The 20857-nt window shown below is 41.0% G+C and overlaps 1 protein-coding gene across 4 annotated transcripts in view; it reads right to left on the bottom strand.

Annotated features, from left to right (window-relative positions):
* The window catches only part of VPS8 (VPS8 subunit of CORVET complex), an 85072-nt gene that overhangs the window by 60039 nt on the left and 4176 nt on the right, over positions 1-20857 (bottom strand). For all 4 annotated transcript variants that reach the window (XM_075032169.1, XM_075032171.1, XM_075032170.1 and 1 more), the window contains exons 4-14: positions 19928-20021; positions 18880-18912; positions 18473-18527; positions 9937-10061; positions 8296-8382; positions 6777-6844; positions 5991-6144; positions 5830-5889; positions 4863-4970; positions 3321-3401; positions 2048-2218 (exon numbers count right to left, since the gene is read on the bottom strand). In XM_075032169.1, the coding sequence (XP_074888270.1) occupies positions 2048-2218; positions 3321-3401; positions 4863-4970; positions 5830-5889; positions 5991-6144; positions 6777-6844; positions 8296-8382; positions 9937-10061; positions 18473-18527; positions 18880-18912; positions 19928-20021 (1036 nt within the window). The remainder of the gene's footprint in view (positions 1-2047; positions 2219-3320; positions 3402-4862; positions 4971-5829; positions 5890-5990; positions 6145-6776; positions 6845-8295; positions 8383-9936; positions 10062-18472; positions 18528-18879; positions 18913-19927; positions 20022-20857) is intronic.

Raw genomic sequence — 20857 nt, 5'->3', positions numbered from 1 at the left:
TTTCTCAGTCTGGTCAGATAGGGAAGCCTCCTGTTCTCTTTCTATTGCTGAAAAGTGTGTCCATTCCAGGGATTGCCGTAACAACACTTCAACCTCCTCAACACAGGACCTAAGGTTGAAGTAGCAGATATTCCCTGTATCTTTCTTTACATGCTGCAGTAGAAGATTGGGGTCTGACAGTCTTCATCCACAAACCCAGGCATCTCTGAAACCAGAATATCTCTTATGGGGGTAGCAGCCTCATCTAAGATTTGCCTTCCAGAATGTCTGCAGAACTAACACAGGAAAAGGTGTATTTATGATCCTGAGCTATGGGAAATAAAAAAACCCCAAACGTTCCCATGAGAAGTTGTCCATGACTCAATTGCTCTGGAGTAGGTTGTCTTGTAACTCCTACTGAAATGCAGGGAAAGAGATTTCCTTGTTAATATCCTTAGTATTTCAAAATGACATTATAGACTTCAGATCTCATCTGCCACTTAGAGTCTGTGAATCAAATAGGGGTATTCTCTAGACTCATAATAGCATTTTAACACACAGCACTTATTTGGGCCCACCAGTTTTTCAATCCACACGTCTCTGGCTTTGATGGTAATCACCAGAAGCCCTCCCAGGACACTGCAGAACTTCTGGATTTGAGTGAAAGGCTCTGAATAATGACATATCCTAGCAAGGAGAACTCATATACAACCTTAGTGCCAATCTCTTGCTATGTTCTGTGAGACTGTGCCTGGTAATTCCAGATCATGTGGCAGGCACTACATAAGCTAACTTAGACTAAACTTCACCTTCTGACTCTTTCTTCCTCAGTATGCATCTGCAGCAGAAAGAATAACAGCAATGCTAGCAGTGTGAAGTAGATAAAGCAGTGAAAGCTAGATAAGCAGCAGCTATGTAGATCTAAAGGCTGCACAGACTCCTCATAGATCTGGCCATCCAGACTGAGCACCAAGGAACAGAGTACTTCTTCCAAAGGTAACCATGACAGAGAATTCTTTTTTATGAAATCCTGTCATCCTGCATTGAAGGAACTTCTCCTTGGACTTCTGGAGCTGAGCCATGACCATATGCTGGGCTTGAAATTGCGGATCCAAACTACACACCCACGTGAGCCTTCTGCTAGTTGTTTGGGCCAGCAAGTCTCACAGGGCTATAGCAGAAATTAATAGGAACCATATCATCCAGCTATGGAATTTCAGAACCCCTGGGCTTTCTCTGGTGAAGCATTGGGAGGCTTGAACACAAGGATGGAAGGCCCTTTCTTACACACACTCTTGGCAAACTGTTTCCAAAACAGAGAAACTAATTTTCTACTGAAAGCCATAACTTGTCCCACAACCATGGCTTTAAAAAACCTTCCACAATGCTATAGCAATACAAATACTACATCAAAGTGAGTCTGCTGCAGAAGGCACAGGTAGGTTACAAGAGCTATCAGGAGCCACTGAAATTAACACCTACTTCAGGAATAAAACATGTTCAGACACCACATGGGCCAGGGTCCAAAAAAAAAACCAAACCAAACCCCAACAAGCATGAAAGCCAACATGAAAGACAGACAAATAAACAAAAGAGGGAAAAGCAGAAGACACAAAGTTTGAAGTGTTGCAACTTCCACTAGTATGGATGGGTTTGTTTTTTTATGTCAAACAAAAAAGAAGCATAGTACCTACAAGCATAGGTACTATGTTTCATCCTCTATACCCCTGCATGACAATCTATGAGATGACGGCAGCGAATACAAGTACTGCACAGGCACTGCTACGGCAGAGTATTTGTGGCATACAAAGTAGAAAAGCCTATAGGAATCTCTTGAAGAATAAAGCACATCAGCTTTTTTCCTATGCAGAGTATTCCAAAGCTTGGTAACTTCAGAGCAGCTCCTAAAAACATCAGTGCACAACAGGAAACAAGAACTGTTTGTTAATTGGCCACATCAACACCATGTATGATTTCCAAGATGCTTCAAAAAGGCTTTTTTCTCCAGGTTTCCACTTAGGGCATATCTGAAACAGTTAGCTAACACAAGCAGGTCATTTGTGTCTACCAGGGCTTCGCTGACATTGCCTCCCGTAGCCAGCGATTTGAAGTGGCTGCTGTTGTAGACTAGCTGAACTTCTGGTATCTCTATGGTCTCCAGCTCCTCCTGTGTCTGACGATCTATAACATGCAGCTTTTCTACACTGTCCAGAAGCACTGCTGTCCGTGAGTTTATCCACTGAAAAAGCAACAAATCACAGATTTCAGCAAGGCATACACAACTAGAAGCCAACTAAGCAGGCTCTGGCCATATCCCTGAGTATTAATACTGGAAGTTCTAGGATGGCTAGCAGCTTTGTTACTATACACAGTCACTTCACAACAGCACCCATGCATAATTCTGAAGGTAAAGATAGGGAGGCTCCATCTGGAGTATCAGCTTTAACACTGAGAAAAATGACAAGGAACCTTCTTCAGAGAAACCACCTGTAGACAAATGGCAATCCACCAGAGTTCTTGTCCTCTTGGTGCACTCTTTATGCTCTAGCACACTTTCTATCCAAAGGTCTCAAAACCAAGACTACTATAACACCAGTTCTCAAATCCCTTAGGAGGTAAATATGGCATCAGGAGGCATTAAAACCAGAAATAGTACATTTACGTTTAACGCAAAGCCTGTCATTCATATTCTGTGGCTTCTGTTTTTATCTTCAAAAACCTGCAAATAAAAAGGCTTTTTTTTGCTGCTTTTACAGGTTTTTTTTTGTTTTTTTTTAAACAGCCAAGCATATTTGTTAACAGACTTCAAATTCCAGCTGATGGGGATGTCCATCTTGGTATTTTGGTCTTTCATGTTTTACTCACTGTATTCTGTAAATGTGTTTGAGTTGAACAATTTTTTTTGTTGAAAGCATCAAACAATTACAGTGCTTTAGCAAGCACTCATATATGGAAACACTAGAATTTTACCGAGCCAATTACACAGAATTTTGAATTCTTTTTAGTGACAACATAGAATAGAAATCTTTCTTGCCAGATTCTCTCTGGCTCTTGAAAATATTTCCTCAACAAGGCTACCCCCCCTTCCCAAAAAGGGCAGTATTATTGCCTTCATGCTACTAATTTTTTATGCTTTAGCTACTACTTGCTATGCCACTTGTGCTGGTTTTCCACTAAGTCCCAAGTTTAAGGACATTTTCATTTAGTTAGCCCCAGATAAACACAGCCACTTCTTATGCTACATTTGTAAAGCCAATAATATAGAACTAAGGGCTATTGAGATACATTTACAAGAAAACCAGTGCAAAAAATATTAACCATTCTGTAGTATTGAGACTTACAGTAAAGTTGATGAGGTCATAGTGTAGATGAAGCTGCCTCTGCTTAGTGACATGTATTGCACCAGTATCATCTCTCTTTACCTGAAAGAGAAATTGGACAATGCTGACTCAAACTCAAAGACTTTCTTCAGCTCAACCTCCCTGTTCCCAGAGTGCATCACACCAACTCCAGGAGTCTGGAGCTCCCCTCAGCCAAGCACGTTGAGCATGCAGTAGCAGCACACACACTTCTCAAATGCAGTGTAATGTCTCACTTTCAAAAGCACTCATGTAAGTGAGGAAACAGAAGGCTCTGAGCAGGGGGCAGTAAAAATACATAGCCTCTGATGGATCAATTTTAAATGATTTATTTGTACTACAAGAGTTGTATGTCAAACAAGCCAGCACTACACGTGTTCAAGGGATTGCTCCCCCTGCCCCACCTCACGTATTATATCAAGCAATGCAGTTTCTAGAAGGGGTGCAAACCTCCAGCATTTGTACAGAAAGCACCAAAGAAGGACTGATTCTCCTTCACTGACTATCAAGGGGCTCAGCCCCACTGGAAAACTGAATTGAAGGGAGATGTTGCATGACAACTCCTAGTCAAGGGTTCTCTCTCATCCTATGCAGGAACTACCGTACTTTCTGCTCGTAAGAATCAGAACTACAGAATGCTAATGTGAAACTGGCTTTAATTGATCATCATTTAAAAAAGCATTCTGCAAAAATAAGGTTTTTTACATTTTGACAATTTGAAGTACAGCAACAGGGACCTGAATTCAGGTAATGGCTGCTGTTTAGTAACCTATAAGCAGAGCAGCATCACTGGCCATAGCTGAGTAGGGTATCTGTGCAGAGGCTCCTGCTATTGCATGCGCAGACATCTCCAGCAAGACCGGCTTAAACATACATCCTTTTCTTTTTCCTTGAGTTTACTGAGAGAGAAGATAGAGGAGAAAGAGGATTCAATCCAGACAACACAATGTCTGGGTGCTTGAGCAAAGCTTAAGGTTCAAGATGAGAGCAGAGCTAGGAAACAAAATTAGCACTCCAGAGCCAAAAAGCCAGATTTTCTGAAGCCTAGGTACTGCTCTCATACTGAAATCAGACATGAAGTAATTTTCAAACAACCATATCTGCATGTGTAACTTCTGCAGATCTAAACAGGAGGAGCAGAATGCCTGAAAGTCACATGCCAACAGGACCTGAAAGCTGTTGTCTCTCAGTGGTTTATACAAAATTTTTCCAGACTCATCTTTTAAAGCAAAAAAAAAAATGCTATCTCAAATTCATGCGATCTCCCTGAAAACAAACCACATGCTTCTACCTCCAGTAGAAATGAGATAAGCTTCAAATCAACACTTCTGGAATGCATAAAGCTCACGCCTCCAGATTCTCAGGGAAGGGCACCACTGCTTGCTGAAGAGCAATGACCAACAGGTGTGTTTTCCCAAGCTGGCTGCAAGATGCAGACATGCCTAGCATGCACAGATATCATACTTTCACTGAGACAGAGGCTCAGTCAACTGAATATGTAAGACATGACCATCCAAGGCTTACCAGAAGAAAATGAACAACGTCTCCTCGACAAAATGCAAGCATGGGGTTCACAGAGTTCTGTACAGCCACAAAGTGCCATGCCAGAAGAGGGACACTAGAAGGGTCCATCTGTTAGACAAAAAGCAGAGCCAGTATTTAAGGTACACAAGCCAGAACCTCATTTCCTGGACACATGCTGTTCATCAGCTGCTACTCTCTGACTTTGCCATGTACACACACAGACTGTAAAGCAATTTCCTGGTCTGCTGGCAGCTGAGCAGTAGCTTGTGCTCTTTGGTCCAGCCACATGGTTTAGGCGCAACGTATGTCTCTTGGCAAAGTGGGCGGCCAGTCAGAACAAAACCTGTGTCCTAGCTGCTTAATGTAGATCCAATCTCACGTGGGTTGATGGACTAAGACAAGCTGCAGCTTGCTAGCAGCCTTGTCTCCATTCTCCCAATGTAGCATATCCCACATCTTCCCCCAGCTACTTTTCCAAGAGGAATTATACTAGTGACTAGTGAAAGTGAATAATCAAGAGTTTAGAAGACTGTTTATAGTGCTCCAATTCCACTTTGTTTCCATCCCTGCAATTAAGGGTTTGATTTTATGGTTCTTATGTGAAGCAACGGCCCCAGTCCAAGGTGATTGTAGCCATAATCAGGTCAACATCCCATCTGTGGGTGCATCCAGGCTGGAGCAGGGAAGACAAGAAGCTGAGGGCACCTCAGCTCCTGTGTTCCTCCCTTCCTACTTATTGGAGAAATTCAGCATCTTCACATAGGTACAGCTGAAAGCAGCCTTTTCACCTTCTCTCTGCCCACAATCTGCACACGAGACCAACAGATTATCACTACAATTCCACAGTGCAGCGTTTACTGCGTGCTGACAAAGTAGTGATACCAAACACCTGGTCCTAATCTCATCCCCTTCACTCTAGGAACTGTTTGTAGCCATAATTCAAAAAGTAACTGGCTTCATTACTCACACGACCGTAGGGAAAGGTCATCCACACTTTCAGAGATGGCTTCAGGCCAATAACCAGTATCTTCAAGAAAAAAAAAAAGTGCAATAAAATATTTGAGTATATACAAGAAAACTTATACTTTTTGATTTCTCACACAAAGCCTTCTGCAAGCAGCAAGTTACCTTTGTTAGGGAGGCCATGGCCAGCAGTGAATATTGGGTGATAGGATGGTCTCTCAGCTCAAGTTTTGCATGTAATGGTTCAATACAGCAAACTTCCCCCTTTGAGCCACTGAAGAGACATCGAGATTCACACGTTCTCACTCCCATAACCCTCCTGCAAAGAAGAGAAATCAGCTTGATGGCCAGCTATGAAGAAGAGATCAGCCCAACAATCTAATGAAATCTCAGGAGTGATCCTTCATAAATACTGTTTTTAAAGAGTCCTTTACACAGCTCCAGGGAACGCTTTTAATGTGTCACTGAAAGCAGTCCCATACAGCTGCCCAGATACAGGCAAGAATGCCTTAAGATCTTATTTAACAGTAAAGTTTTGGCAATTCCTGGACACGATCAGAGTCCCTAGACTGTCAACTCTTCTTCCTTGTCCCTCGTCCTCTTGAAGAGGCCAAGAAGAAAATGAGCAGCCACTGCAAGGGAACTCTCACTAATGAAACAAGGAAAACCAAGAGGTGGCACTTTTACGACAACTACCAAGAGCCCACAAGGAATGCCAAGATTCTGGGAAATACACTGATACCTTAATAACTTAGGCTGTTCTTTGACTATGACACTGCCAGATATCATCTTGCTTCAGCTGTGAAATTATATTGCAGCCCTAAATTACACCTTCAACATTCAGACAGTAGCTTTATTGGTTCCAATAGGTTTTTTTGCTTAGGTTTTAGAAACTATGACCGAGCATTAGTTTCTTGTACTTTCTATGGGTACTTAGAGTTATTGTCTTACTTAAATGACAGTTCAAATACGGAGCCTCCGCTGTCATTGCAAATTGCAAGCGTTGGGTCATCTGTAAACTGAGCAGATAATTAGATTAAAAGTGGGACTAAGAAATAAACTACAAAAAAATGGATAGAAAAATGTATGCTATGGCATTGTTAACAGCACACCAAAGTACAAGCATTGTACCTACCAGAAAGATACCTTTAACATACGGAGTGGAGACAATTACTGGCTTTTTTTAAGATGTGTAAGAAAAGCAAAGTTCTGTGCTTCATCTTCACCCCTCCAGTAAGGCCTATTACTAGATTTTGTTACAAAGTCCCATTACTTTCTATTGCAGCTCAGAACTACAGCATACCAAAACCCGTGTTACCACTAGAACAGCTCACAACCTCAAGCCCCTGAGTTGGTGCCAGAGCTGGTGAATGGGCTGCAGTCACAAACAGACCAAAATCAGAAACATCCTGAACTACTAATGATACCAAATAATCAAGACAAGGAAAAGGGTCACAGCCACAGCTGAAACGCCCTTCTGGAGGACTCTGCAATCCAGCATCTAGGAGCACAAGCACCTGGGCTGTATAGCCATGTCTGAGTAATCTTCAGTGCTGGTACTGCCATCAGGTCATCAGCTGGAGAAGGGGCCCAGTAGGAGCAGAGGACCTGGCACAGGGAAATATCCATCTTAATGCACAGGGCAAAGATGGCAGAGGTGGAAGCGTGGAAGATGCAGTGGTAAAGGGGCACCTTCATGCCCACAAAACATTTTTGGTTAGCCAGGTGAGACCAACCAGTACATGAGAACCTGTCCTTGAGCAGCATGACCCACCAGACCTACTACACTAGTTCCATGTGTGACACTGTATGGGTCTAGGATGTCTCAGCAAGGTCCAGGAAAGAAGAAGAGAGAGACGAGTTTGTGTGATGCACAAAAGTCACTGCTCTGACCAGGCTGCCAAGAAGCATTATGCTCTGGTAGGAGAGGTCCACATAAAGCCGTGCACAAAATCAGATATGAGTTTCTGTGTGTGATGACAACACTATGTTGAACAAGAAAACATAGATGATTTCTCTTTCAACCCAAACATTCCCAACAAGTTATTTGAAAAACTGCTGACAGAAGCTACTTTCTACACTTCAGACTTTTAAGTTTAAAGTTAGCAAGTCACGTATCCAGTTCCCACCACTGCAAGTCTTAGAAAAATGTATTCTAGCAATTAATTCTTCATAGATTTTGGCATCAGAGAGAGGAGTTATAACAGACAACAACTGTTGTTTGTTATAGTACAACTCACAGCCAATACTACTATTTCAGCTCTCAAAATACTCAGTTTCTTTTTAAAATAGCATTTCTGCTCATTTTTCTCACCTCTAGATACTATTGCCACATAGCTCCTAGGCAGCTGCTCTCATCTGTGAATCTAAAAGTACTACACAAGGAAAGTCAACACATCTGACTGAACAAAAGTATGTTTTAACGGAAAAAAAAAAGTAGTATACAAGGAGTACATATAGTGTTTGTTACCTTGATATGCAAAATGGCTGTTCCTGGTGGGTGGGCATCTGTTATTGATCGTAGCAGCTTCCCACTGGCCAGATCCCACATTGTGATCTGCAAGCAGACTATTCTCAGTACACATGCCAAAGGGTTCTTTCCACCACCTTGCACGTTAGTATATCAATAAATTTCTATATTCCCAATATCATCCTGGGTTAGTAGGGTCTTCATATCAAAGAAAAGTGATCTGAAACCTGTTTCCACCCTTTGTTTTAAAAGCAGTTTACTTATCTGCTTACACTCTCACTGACAAAATTAGTGTTATCTTCACAACTGAATCATGTCCTTTTGGCAAGCTCTCACCACCTGCCCGAACTTACTCACCTCACAGCTATCTGCCTGATAACACAATTAAAGAATGTAAGATAACTTTGCTACTACACACTGTTCAAAGTGGTTCATTGCATTTGTCTCAGAATCAGTGAACAGCTGAATAATCTGTGCTAACACCCATTAGCAAAACTCAAGCATCTCCACAGCTACCATGAACCTTGTCACTCCTCTCCTGCGTTTGCTTGGCATGACAGGTCAGATGGGAGTATACAGCTTGGCTTGCACTTGGATATTAAATTCAAGCAATTTTTCAACTAAGAAGCAGGAAGTCCCAAAGTATTTACTCCATAAATGAGGAATATTTAGCCCAGAAAAGCTGAGATTACAATTTGAATCAAACTTTTTATTGGAAATATTATTTTACATGGTTCCATATATCATCTGTCAAAGATCTGTAGACCAATGTTTCAGAACTGCTGCTCCAAAATATTTTATCTGAGTATCATTTAAAACCATTCACTGCTCTGCATGGATCAAATCTGCATTTCCACATGGTCTGGAGCAGTCTGTCATTTAGTCCTGTCATAGGCACTGGAATGTGTTTTATCTAGAATGAAGGTGAAAGCCAAAGCAGCAAAGGGAAATGAAACTAAAAAGCAAAACAAAGCAGCCTTCTTTGTATTCCATGGACCTCTAAATTTTACCAAGTTAACTTCTATCCATTTTGGTTTAGTTTTAGTCTTACAACTTCAGGAATTGCTTTCTCTCTTTTGGTTCAGAGAAGGGCATAAAACTGCAACAGCAGACTCAAACCCTTTTTCCCCTGCATTAAAAGCTATGCTGTTTCTGTCATACCACAGAAGTAAGGTGTTAGTAAAAACGAACTTTGGGGCTAGATACGAGTTTCAGGACTTTCCACTCATCACCACAGTAAAAACTAGCTTTAATTACAAAGCATAGAACTCACAAAGTGACCTAGAAAGACTAAGCTGGTTGTCCTGGTGCACCATTGCACATTTCAGTTTATCAGGAGCAGGACTTACGTCACAACGAGCCATGATTAACTGAATCCTTCACTATATTCTGCATTATCCATTTCCTTCACAGAAACCTACCCCAAACAATCTGAGTTATCTCACTTCATGCAGGAATTGGCTGGCCCAAAAAGCTCAGGGCAGATTAAGCTATGCATACTGCTTCTCAACACAAAACCAACTAACAAACAGCTACGTATTGAGTGTGCTTGGCTTGGAGCTATTTTCACCTCTGGATAGTCTCTCAGTAACAGTCTGCAGAAGAACAGAGCACTGGACCATCTCATCTTATGGGAATTACCTGTCCTTTTGCAAAGCCACACAGGAGTCTCGAACAGTCATTGTTGATACTGAGAGCAGAGACAGCCCCATACTGGGCCCCAACAGCAGTGCTGCCCAGACACAGCCGAAGTGCCTGGTTTTGATCTAGAGCAGAACAATTAGTAAGAAATTAAAAAGAAAGAAAGAGCAATGATTAAAATTAACATCATGCAATTATTTACATATACAATTCACCTGGGGTACATAAATGATTCACAGACTTACCATTAAGTTCTTAAAAAAAGAGTTTAAAAGACGAAAGCACATGTTAGTACAGACATAGTGGGACACTGTCTTGCAGGGAAATACAAAGATTATTTTTAAAAATACAAAACAGGCACAGGAAATATGGAAATGCAGAAGTATTACAAACTGATGAAGAAACTACTAGAAAAATCAAAGCAATATCTAGCTTTCCTTTTGCTATTCTGCAATGGTGCTTAAGTTGTAGCAAGGAAGATGACAGAAAATTAATTCTATCTTCTGAGTCTTATACTTCTGTATGCCGATTTGAACAGCAACAACTCCCCACACGGGCTTTTGGTAAGTGTAATTTTACATAACTTTTATTCTTTGGTTTTGTTGATAAAGGCCAGAAGCTGGAGGGAAAATGTGAACTTACGTCCCCAAACTGCACAGTTAAAATGCTCGATGAGTTCTTGTGCACGTAGCTCTTTCTTTATAAGGAAACAGTAATGATCACCACACTGCAACAGAACTTCCTGAGACACAGGCTACTGCAAAGGAGGTGCTAATGCCAGCACAGCCTCCTAGGGGACTGGACTGCTGCATGGCCATGCCCTGTGTGCCCCCCTGCAGACACAAAGCTCAGGCACCTCTGTTTGTGGTAAGGTCTTCTATGCTTCCACCACAAAAGACTAAAAATTGCTTTATAAGATGTTGCACTTCAGGCATTATGAATTATAACCCTCTGCCTGTCTTTGCTGCATTGCTCTTAAAAGCTAAGAAAACAAGTGTTCTGGATCTGCTTTTTCCACATCTCTCCGTTTTTGCCCTGCTTTTGAGTGGGGGAGGAAGATAAGATGCTTTGTGAGGACTGTTGGAATGAAGACTAGGGACTTGAAATACATCAGAAGTGCCACAACAACACTGTGTGCAGGATTTCACTTTGAGCAAGGAAAGGAAAGGACAGGATCCAGGGGAACAGACAGCAGCAGAGCACCAGAAACTCCCAGAACTGCCCAAGGCATGGGACACATTTCTCCAAGTTGCACCACTGCTAGCAATGTGCTAGACGTGAAACAAGAGCATGGATGTATCTCTTATTTCTTCCCCAATACAAAGTGGTGTATTCATCAATCTGCACAGACAGACTGAGGACACATATGGTGGGAATCACCTTTCAGATTCTACCAGTATTAAGAGGCATTACTGGGAGGACTGAAAAATAAACAATAGCAAGAAGAGTACCTGAACTCACAGACTACTCTAAAGCACTGTATACAGTGAGGAGAAAGGCTAGGGCCAAGTTCAAATACTTTTTCCACTCTATTTCTTGTTTTCCTGCATCTACCTTGATAAACTCATCTGTGTAGTGGCCCAAAAGAAAGTAAAAAGTTCCTGTTCCTGCAAAGTCTAGATAGCGGTGGCAGAGAGGTAGGGATAGAGAGGGTGTTACAAACTCCACTTGTTCTGCACACCAAGTGAGACAGGGCCTGAGAGAGACAGAAAGGCCATACTCTGTCTTGCAAATGCACAAGGAAGGCTCAGGTATTATAGAAAACTGTCAGTTTTGATCTAAAACATGACGACAGTAGTGGTCAAGAGAACACTAGATGTTATGGGTGCTCAGAGACATCAGGATTCTTGTGAACGTTGAAGAGCTCCACTCTTGAAATTTGGGGAGGGAGAAGAGAAAGGTGCCTTTGGTTGACCATATCAATGAAAATTATCATCTCTTCATCAGGTGACAAGCAGCCCAAGCAGTTCTGGAAAGGCTACCTGTTCTTCATGTACTTCTGCTCTTCTGTGCCTGCCAGTGCAACACCTGATGCCGCATGAAGAAGGAAGCATCTCTGCTTTCTTCCTCTGCAATCTGGCTTATGCCAAACACAGAACAAGAGAGTTGCATTTTCAAATGAGAACTGACATTTGCTTGTTTACACTTAAAAACATTTAATAAAGATACTGCTTCTACTGTAAGAGATATGCAGTGGAAGTACAGGTAGATGAAGATTATTTTTCACAGTTAAATAATCAGAAACTGTGTAAAACACTAGTTTTCATTAGCTTTCCAAATGAATGTGACATTGTTCAAGATAAAATCCTCTGAAAGCCAAGGAGAATGTGAGGGTTCAAACTGGCAGAACCTACATGTACAGAAGCAGCTCTGAAAGCTACTGTGTAAATAGATATCTAAATTTTATAAGCCTTAACACTCATGTTTAGTTAAACAAAGGATGTATACAATTCAAGTGATTACACTGTGAATGGCTGCCATCACTCAATACATAAGAGGAACATGGAACCAAAACTACTTCAGTATTACTATAGCAAGAAATTAGAAAAAGCAACATGCAATTCATTGCATCTGTCACTCAAGCACAATGCACAGCCTTCCTGAAGGTCAGTCTGAAGCCACGGAGCCACAGCAAACCACAGTACTTTCCACTCCAGGGGCCAGGCAGGGTGTTTCAGCCACCACTATTACCAAGCCCAAGGCAGTGGAAACACTTCAAAACTAAGACCATTGCTCTGCACACAACTGTGCTTATTAGGATAAGAAGAAAGCAGAAGCTGTGTGATGGAAATAAAAATCTTCCTTTGCCATGCTACTAGAAAACACCTTGACATCACTGTGACAAGAAGGTACATGGCATAGATCAGAACAGGTCAAAGAAAAAGAAGAAAAATCATGGAAGATTTCCATGGAAGCTCAGAGAACACAGAGCTACAGTTGGAAAACAAGTTCCCCAAAAGGTATTATCCAAATGGTGTCTTTCAAGTCCCACAGAAATAATTCCTGTTCCAGAGGTCTGGAAATACAGTTCATTTACCAAAAGAGCATCAGCCAACCATAGAAATATGTTTAAAAATAAAGTGAATACTACAGCTCTTGCTGTTAAAGGTGAATTGCATTCTGTTCTTTCCACTTCAGCTTAAACCTGTCAGTAAGTCAATCAATACACTGGTTCCTGTAAGGCATGAAAAAGGAGAATCTTTCACAGCTTTCTCTGAAAAAGGCAGCAGCTTCAGAATCACTACTACTTTCAATCCAGCTTTACATCTTTATAGGTATACCCACAGGAACTTTCAAATCCATTTTCTTCTTCCCTCACCCATAATGTCAATTAAAAATAAACAAGATCCCCACTCCACCCGAAAATTAAATGCTTTGTATGAAGTTATTCCTTCCTAAGAAGGGAGTGCCCATTGTTTGCCAGAGATGCATTTTTAGAGTTGAGAAAGCTAACCCCAGAGAAACCCATGCCAGTATTTGTTCTTGTTTCCAGCCAGTCAAAAGATGACACACAAGGAGAAGCTATTAGGTAAGATTTTTCTAAAAACTAACTACAAATAAGATGGACAAAATTGCTTCCAAAGCAAAGCAAGATACCTGAATCAATGAGCTCTTATTAATTAACTGGTAGAGTAATAAAAATGGATAAAAGCAAAAGGTTATAAAAGCTGATCTGTGATTTACCAGACTAATATTAATCAGCTTTGAATTAAGGCACCTTCAGGATTAAGCATAAAAAGCTTTTTCCAATGCTTGAAACAAAGGTGGCTATTAATTGTAAAAAAAAAAATTTAATTTTGCAATTTACATAAAGCAATTCTTCATCTGAAAAATTTCTGACAGTAACTGTTTTTGTTGCTCTCAAAGTCTGAAGTCAAAACAAAGTGGCACTTTGATACAGCTCTACAAGCATAAAAACAAGTTTGTGAACATGAAATGTCACTTTCCAGAACAAAGAATAAGAATAGCACTCCAGAAGTTATTAGATCTCAGATCACCAGGTTTTCATCAAGATCTTTTCCTTAAGCCTTGATTCCCTGAGTTTGAAAGGCCTGCTTTATTTCCTGCAGAATTACTCAAATATTACAAATTTTATGAATAGGTCCTTTCCTCCCACCTTTATTAAGCACAACACCAGTAAATGCTCTCCCAGGAGGTATATCCCTCTTGGGCCTGAGGATCAGGAGGACAATAGATGGTGAGCTAATGGGACAGGCTGCAGACACCATCTGCCCCAATAACACAGTAGCTGTCCCCTAAACAAGGACATGCTGAACCCTCCTCCCCAACCCCTGCCCTCAGCTTAAGCTAGCAAAATGATTACTCAGAGCAGGGGTTATGTCAGACCAACTGTGGCTTCCACATCAGAAACCCACTGCTCCCTCCTCAGCTGCGTAACCAGTGCACAAGCAGAGCTTTCAGAAGTTGCTGCCTGCTGGTATGGGTTTCACAGAGTCTCTGGCTTGTGGCTCTTTGAATTGAGTTCCTACTCCATAGTGTTCCCACTTAACAGCTCTCAGGCAGAAATAGATGGATGGTGATCTCATGGAAGAGCATTTGCCCAGCCCCTAAATATTGCCTTTAAAAACAGCAATGGACCTGCTGCCCTGAAACATTATAAACAGCACATAACATGCACCTCTGCTGTTCTTGCCTGGAGAATTTGGAAGTGTGCAATGCACATGCACTCAATAACCAATTCCCCAACTGACCAGCAGTTACTATCCACTGACTGGTTACTGTACTGCCTTACTTGCTACTTATCTGGCATCTTAAATTCTGGCACAGACAACATGCAAACTGGGCAAGACAGGAGTTGTTCATGCAGGGTATGTGCACAGTGCAGTGTTACTGTACCTTTTCCTTTTCAGTCCACACAGAAAGGGCCAAAAGAGGAAAGAAAAAGCCAGAAATCAATATAAAAGAAAGGAGGTAACAAACAGCATATATATGATAATTTTCAAAGATAGAGAGAACCTTCAGATTTTGCTGATAGAGTTTCCTTTTGTTAACATTTCCCCTTTTGATTTATTCAAGTAACTGACAGGATGCTGTAACAGCTAGTGTTTTGAAACCAAGCAATTTAAAAAGCATATGGAATCACTGAAGAGAAATTAGTTTATAAATTTGGACTTCATTGTATTGAAGAAGAAAAAAAAAAAAGAAATCTGAGAGGAAATAAAACTGGAAGTTCTCAGTGACATAACTGGTAAAACTATTTTCAGCAGTTACCACCAGCCAGCCAATCAACTCCCTATTAACTTCAAAAAACAACCAAGAACAACAGTCCCCAATATCTAGTTCTAATGCTGTCTTTAGGTACTTACATTACCTGTTTTCTCAAGATATCATGCTACCCCCACAGCTCAACAAAGACTCAAGACACTAACCACAAGTTTTACAGCCAACAGAAAATAAATGGTTCAACATTAATCAAAACAAAGTTTAGCTACATAGAAATTTTCTGTCCGAAACATAAAGCCTCCGTGAAAAATAACACATTTCAGTGAGTTCTGTTTAAAGGTTAGTTTTTGAGTAGTGTAAAAAACTCTTAGGTCTTCTAGAAAGATAGAGGAAAAACCTCTAAAGATTATTTGTTTCTTGTTCCAGGCTTGCTGGGAGAGCACTTCTCCACTCCAGCTAGCAATCCTCAAGAAAAGTCATGGCACACAGCATAATTGTTCATTTGCACAATGCTCAACTCCAAACAATTTTCAGAAAGAATTGGCAAAAGGATGGCCCTCATTTATATTAAAAAAAGAAATCCCCCAAGCGAGCACAGCACTAGAAACAAGCTAAGGGTCATAATCCTAAAGCACAAAAACCTGTCATTATCCAAATGTGGTAACAAAGCATCAAACAGAAGATAAACTACCTGAAAGATAGGTAAAAAAATGAGAACACCAAACTTCTCAGTAACGTCAGATCATGTAACAAATGGCAGATACCAGAAATGGCAGATTGAGAGGTTTAAATGGATTGTTAGGAATATTTTTCCCCTGCAAGATTATGTGGCCCTGAAGCAGGTTACCAGAGGAGTGTCTGCATGCACGTTTGCCTGTTGGGCAGTATTTTCCATCCGTGTTTTTCAAGACTTGGCTAGACAAGGCCAGGTCTGCCCCGACCCGGTTATTGGCAACAGACCTGTACCAAACAGGGGGTGACTACAGGCCTCCAGACATCCCTTCCTACCAACACTTCTGCAACACTTATAGGATGTCAGACAGTTGGCATCTAATCCAACTCTAATCTATAAGAAAAATAGTTTTCCAGAGATTAGATGTGCAATCTGAGAACTGTCCTGTGATAGTTTTTCAAGACCCAACAGAAGCATTCAAACAAGCAGAATGAAAGTTACCCAAGTCTTCCTTAAAAAGGGCAAAGCAGACAAGTTAAGAGGTACAGGCAGACTTATGAGAAGAGACAAATGAAATAGCTAAAGTCAAATATATGAAAGAAAAGATAAAGGGTCAAAAAATTTGCTATTGACACAAAACTCTTCAGACAAATTTGAACATCAGCAACGTTCAACCAGAAAATGGACCTACATTTTTGCAGGCAAAAAAAGGTGATGTTTCCGTTGTACAGTATAAACCATGCATGCAGCTCACAAAACTTCAGGGAGTAAATCTCATCCTAATCAACAAATCTAGTAGAAAAATGTTTTCATAAAAAAAGTACAGAAATTGATCGGCCTACAGACATAAACTGCTGGTTTAAATTACACAATAAAACCAAGCCAGAACACTAACCCTCCCTCTTTACACACAAGAAGGCCTTATACAGCCATACCCTGTGAGGATTTCTCTCTCTGCAGATAGATCTGAGAGCACTGGGGTCAACACCCAAGTTTTTGTTACAGAACTGAAAAAATTTAGCAGACAACAGAAGTGTTGAGGAAGCGTTTGTGCCCATATCTGAAACAAAGTTGGATGACATACTTTAATTCCTCATCACCTTTAAATTACAGCATAGACTCACAGAGTAACTTCGGTTGCAAGACCTCCCTGGCTGTGGAGGTCTCTGTCCCAGTCCTGCTGCTCCAAGCAAAATCAACAAGATCAGCTTGCTCAGGGCCTTGCTGAGTTTTGAACAGCCCCAAGGAAGGAGATTTCACAACCTCTCTCAACCCTTATCTAATGCTTCAGCACCCTTACAGTGAAAAATTTAATCAGACCTTCCCATGTTGCAACTTGGGTCCACTGCCTCTTACCTAACACCATGGACCTTTGAGAAGGGTCTGAGTCTCTCCTCTGTACCTTTCCATTAGGCAGCAGAAGATAGCAACATGATGTCCCCTTAGCCACATTCTCTCCATGCAGAGGAAAACCAATTCTCTCAGCTTCTCCTCATGCATCATGTGCTTCAGCCCTGTAATCATTTTGGTGACCTCCCTCCACTGGGCTCACTGTGGTACATCGACATCTATCTTGTACTGAGCAGCCCAAAACTGGACACAATACTTCAGATGTGATCTCACAAGTGCAGAATAGAGGGGAGTAATAATCAGAGTAAAAATGTGTTCCATAGTAGCGATATTGGAGATCTCCACATGCTAGACAAATTTTAGAAAAACCAAAGATCTACTACTAAAAACTCAGTCAGATCATGTGTTGACTGTAGCAGGTAGATTATTTATATTCAGATTAAGCACATCCTCTAATTGTTTCAATACTGGATTAAGCAAATGGCATCAAATAGTTTAATGTCTAAATACACAGGAAGGTGAGTCTTACACTGCCACAGTCTTTCCCATCTTTCTTTTGTACCCTGTCCCTGTAACTTTTGGTCTCTTGAATAATTTCAGCCAATTTTGAGAAAAAAGTAAAGAAGATAATTAAAATTCTAAAGTTGTTAAGAATTTGGTGCTTCATAGACAAAAGGTGCAAAAACTCGATGTGTACAGGAGGAATTCAAGAGCTGTTCTCACCCAGCTGGTAAGCTGGACAAACAGAGGCACAAGCTCAGAAACTTTTTTAAGTTAAGTTTGGTGATAAGAGGAAGGAAAGAATAACAGAATGAAGGGACACAGACATGACTGGTGCAGGGGAAGGTCAGGGAAGGAGAAACCTATGATGCAAGCCTGCAGGTAGCCATGGGTCAGAAGTTCCACTTCCCAAGGAATACACTTTAATTTCCCCAATGCCTGCACCTATTATGTCATAGGGGAGAAGATGATTAATAGTGTATGAGGTGGGGGTTGTATACTGGTTCTGATTTCTTCCACATGAAAACAGAGTAATTTAAACATAGAAAAGGCTCTTTAGACAATTGCCACAGAGCTAGATTTCTCAATATCAATGTGCCAATCCCCAACAAAGCAGAAGAAATATATGAATAAGGACAACTAAAATATTACTTGTGCTTTATTTCTTTACTGAAAGAAAACCACATTTAGTACAAACAGAACATATTAGAAGAAATCCACCCTGCAGTTCTAATCCAGGCTGGGTTTTTTTGCTTTTGTGTGCTTGGTTGTTGTTTTTCTTTAGGATGATTAAAATGCAAAAAACTCAAAACTTTATTTTTAACTTACCAAATATCAGTGCTAACCCATGGGAAGTCCCCACTGCTATCAGATTTGATGCTGCCTGAAATAGTCATGCAGAAAGATTGAAAGTAGAAGAAATGTCAGTCACAAATCCACCACTTAAACTCTCACTACACTCATGCAACTAACAAGCTCAACTAACAAGCGCTGGTGATGACATGAAAAAGTGCAGAGCATGGCACTTGATCAGCAGAGGGGCAGCGGGGCAGCTAAAGGTTGAACTCTGTCCCCAGAAACTAGATCTTTCATGCTTCTTCTCCCACCCCTCATATTTGAAAATTCTTAGTAAGGGTAAGAAGGAAGATGCATTTATCAGCTGTCTTTAATTACTGCTTTAACAAACTTGCAGGAAAACTAACTATACAGTACTTTAAAATTGTCAGAGTACTTACAATTGCTGTGGGCAAGCCAGCATCCACTTTGTCCTAGAAAAACAGGACAAATATAATGAGTAAGAGAGACAGGACTCCCAGCTCTGTGCATGTCTCTAATAATTAGAACTACAACACGCAGAAAAATCAACACAAGTTGCATTTTAATAGTCCCACCAGGGCAGACAGTGCTGAGGGAACCACTGGCTAGAAATACCCAGAATGGATGAGGAAGTGCACAGAAATGGAGAGGAAGCAGAATATCCTGTAATTCCCTATGAAAGTTACTGTGTTCTTCTCAAAACAGCCTAATCTTAATAACAGTTTCCAATATTCTCTGTGTACATGGCATAGACATCGATTGCAAAACTACTTCCCTTTCCCCTCTCAAGCACACCTTATTAGCTTCCCATTCAGGTGGCTTACCCACACCCCCATCAATGCAAGCAATGGCCAGTGGCAGCACACTAACATTGAGATCCTGGTCACACAGCCATCACAAAACACTCACAGATGAGTCACTTGTATTCTATTCTAACAAGCCTACCTTGCATGCTTCAGAAGTCATACACTTCATAAATCACCACCTTAGCTCTGACTTGGACAGTCAGTTTTTCCCTGGCAGTATATCTACAGACCAGCTCTCTTGCATCTGTGCCTGAAGTGCAGTCACAGACATGGGACTGTGCAAACCTGCTCCTCACTCAGCTCAGAACAAGTGTGTTCTGAGCCTGCTGCAGGCATTAAGAAAACCTGTTTCCAGCACCTTTAAGCAAGCAGAACAATAGCACTGCTATAATTTTATATTAACATTTCCCGCCAGGTTTAATGACATCTAGCAACACGAATCAGTGTTACAGAGAACCTACCATATTGCTGCTGCAATAAGTCAGCTAATACCTGATTCGCTACTGGCTAGGGATTACTAGTCGGTAGTTCAGGTGCCAAACATGTTAGTATTATCCAGAACTAACAGTAGGGGGAAACAGGAGATCACACAAACAGCCCTCCACAACAAGAGGTTCAAATTTTTCTTAATGGAATGTGACCAGGAGAAAAATACACTTACTGCTGCAGACACTATTTGGGCAGAAATTCCTTTCAGAAGCGAGAGACGTATAACTGATCCATGGAGTGAGAGAGAATCTGGGAGTTTTTTCTTCCTAAGAAAAAAAGAAATAAACCAAATGCTTTAGAGCAAAATGAAAGTTTGGAACTCTGCCTAACCCACAGCTAAACTAGCAGGTAAATTCTGCATACACTTGTAACTCATGCAGTTTCCATTCTTATTCTTGGGGCCTACATGCACAGAATGAAACAGATATGACATTACTAGAAAAGCCTGCTATGCACCACTGTGCCTGCATAAAATCTGTTTTTAACTCATCTCCCGGGGGGGGGGGGGGGGGCTGTGTGTGTGTGTAATTCTCCAAACAGATTGTCAGTTTCAAGCACATATCTGCGAACCTTAGAATTTATTAATAAAGCCTGAAAGCAACACTTTTGCTCTTCCAGTGAGTCAGGAAGTTTCAGCCCTTAAAGGTGAATATCTAAGGAAAATACACAATTGGAAAAGTCTCATTAGCAGAATACAGACCTCTAGGAAAACTGGATGCATGCTTAAAGAATAACATTCAATTAAAACACAGCTGATCTGATATGAAATGTGAAGTGTCTCTGTTTATGGAGAAAATGTCTTTAAAAAGTAACTAGTGTACAGGGAACAGTTATTTCTAAAGAGCATTGGTATACTGTAGCACACACAGTAGAGGGAAAATCCCCAAGAAAGTTGCAATTCTGTTGCCAAGCACACACCACCAGAAAGCCAAATTTCCAAAACTAACAGGGAAACCTTTGCTTCTTATCTCTTCAGAGGAGCACAAATAAGTAGCTCACATGTTGGTTAAAGAAACATGTTGTTAATACCTTATATTATGGCTAAGGACCCCTAAACATGGCAACTAGCTTTACCCAAAGGTGACAATAACACTTCCAGGTT

The sequence above is a fragment of the Buteo buteo genome, chromosome 7, assembly GCF_964188355.1.
Source record: "Buteo buteo chromosome 7, bButBut1.hap1.1, whole genome shotgun sequence".
NCBI lineage: Eukaryota > Metazoa > Chordata > Aves > Accipitriformes > Accipitridae > Buteo > Buteo buteo.
Note: the sequence above shows the minus strand (reverse complement) of the source record. Positions and strands in the feature narration are given on the sequence as shown.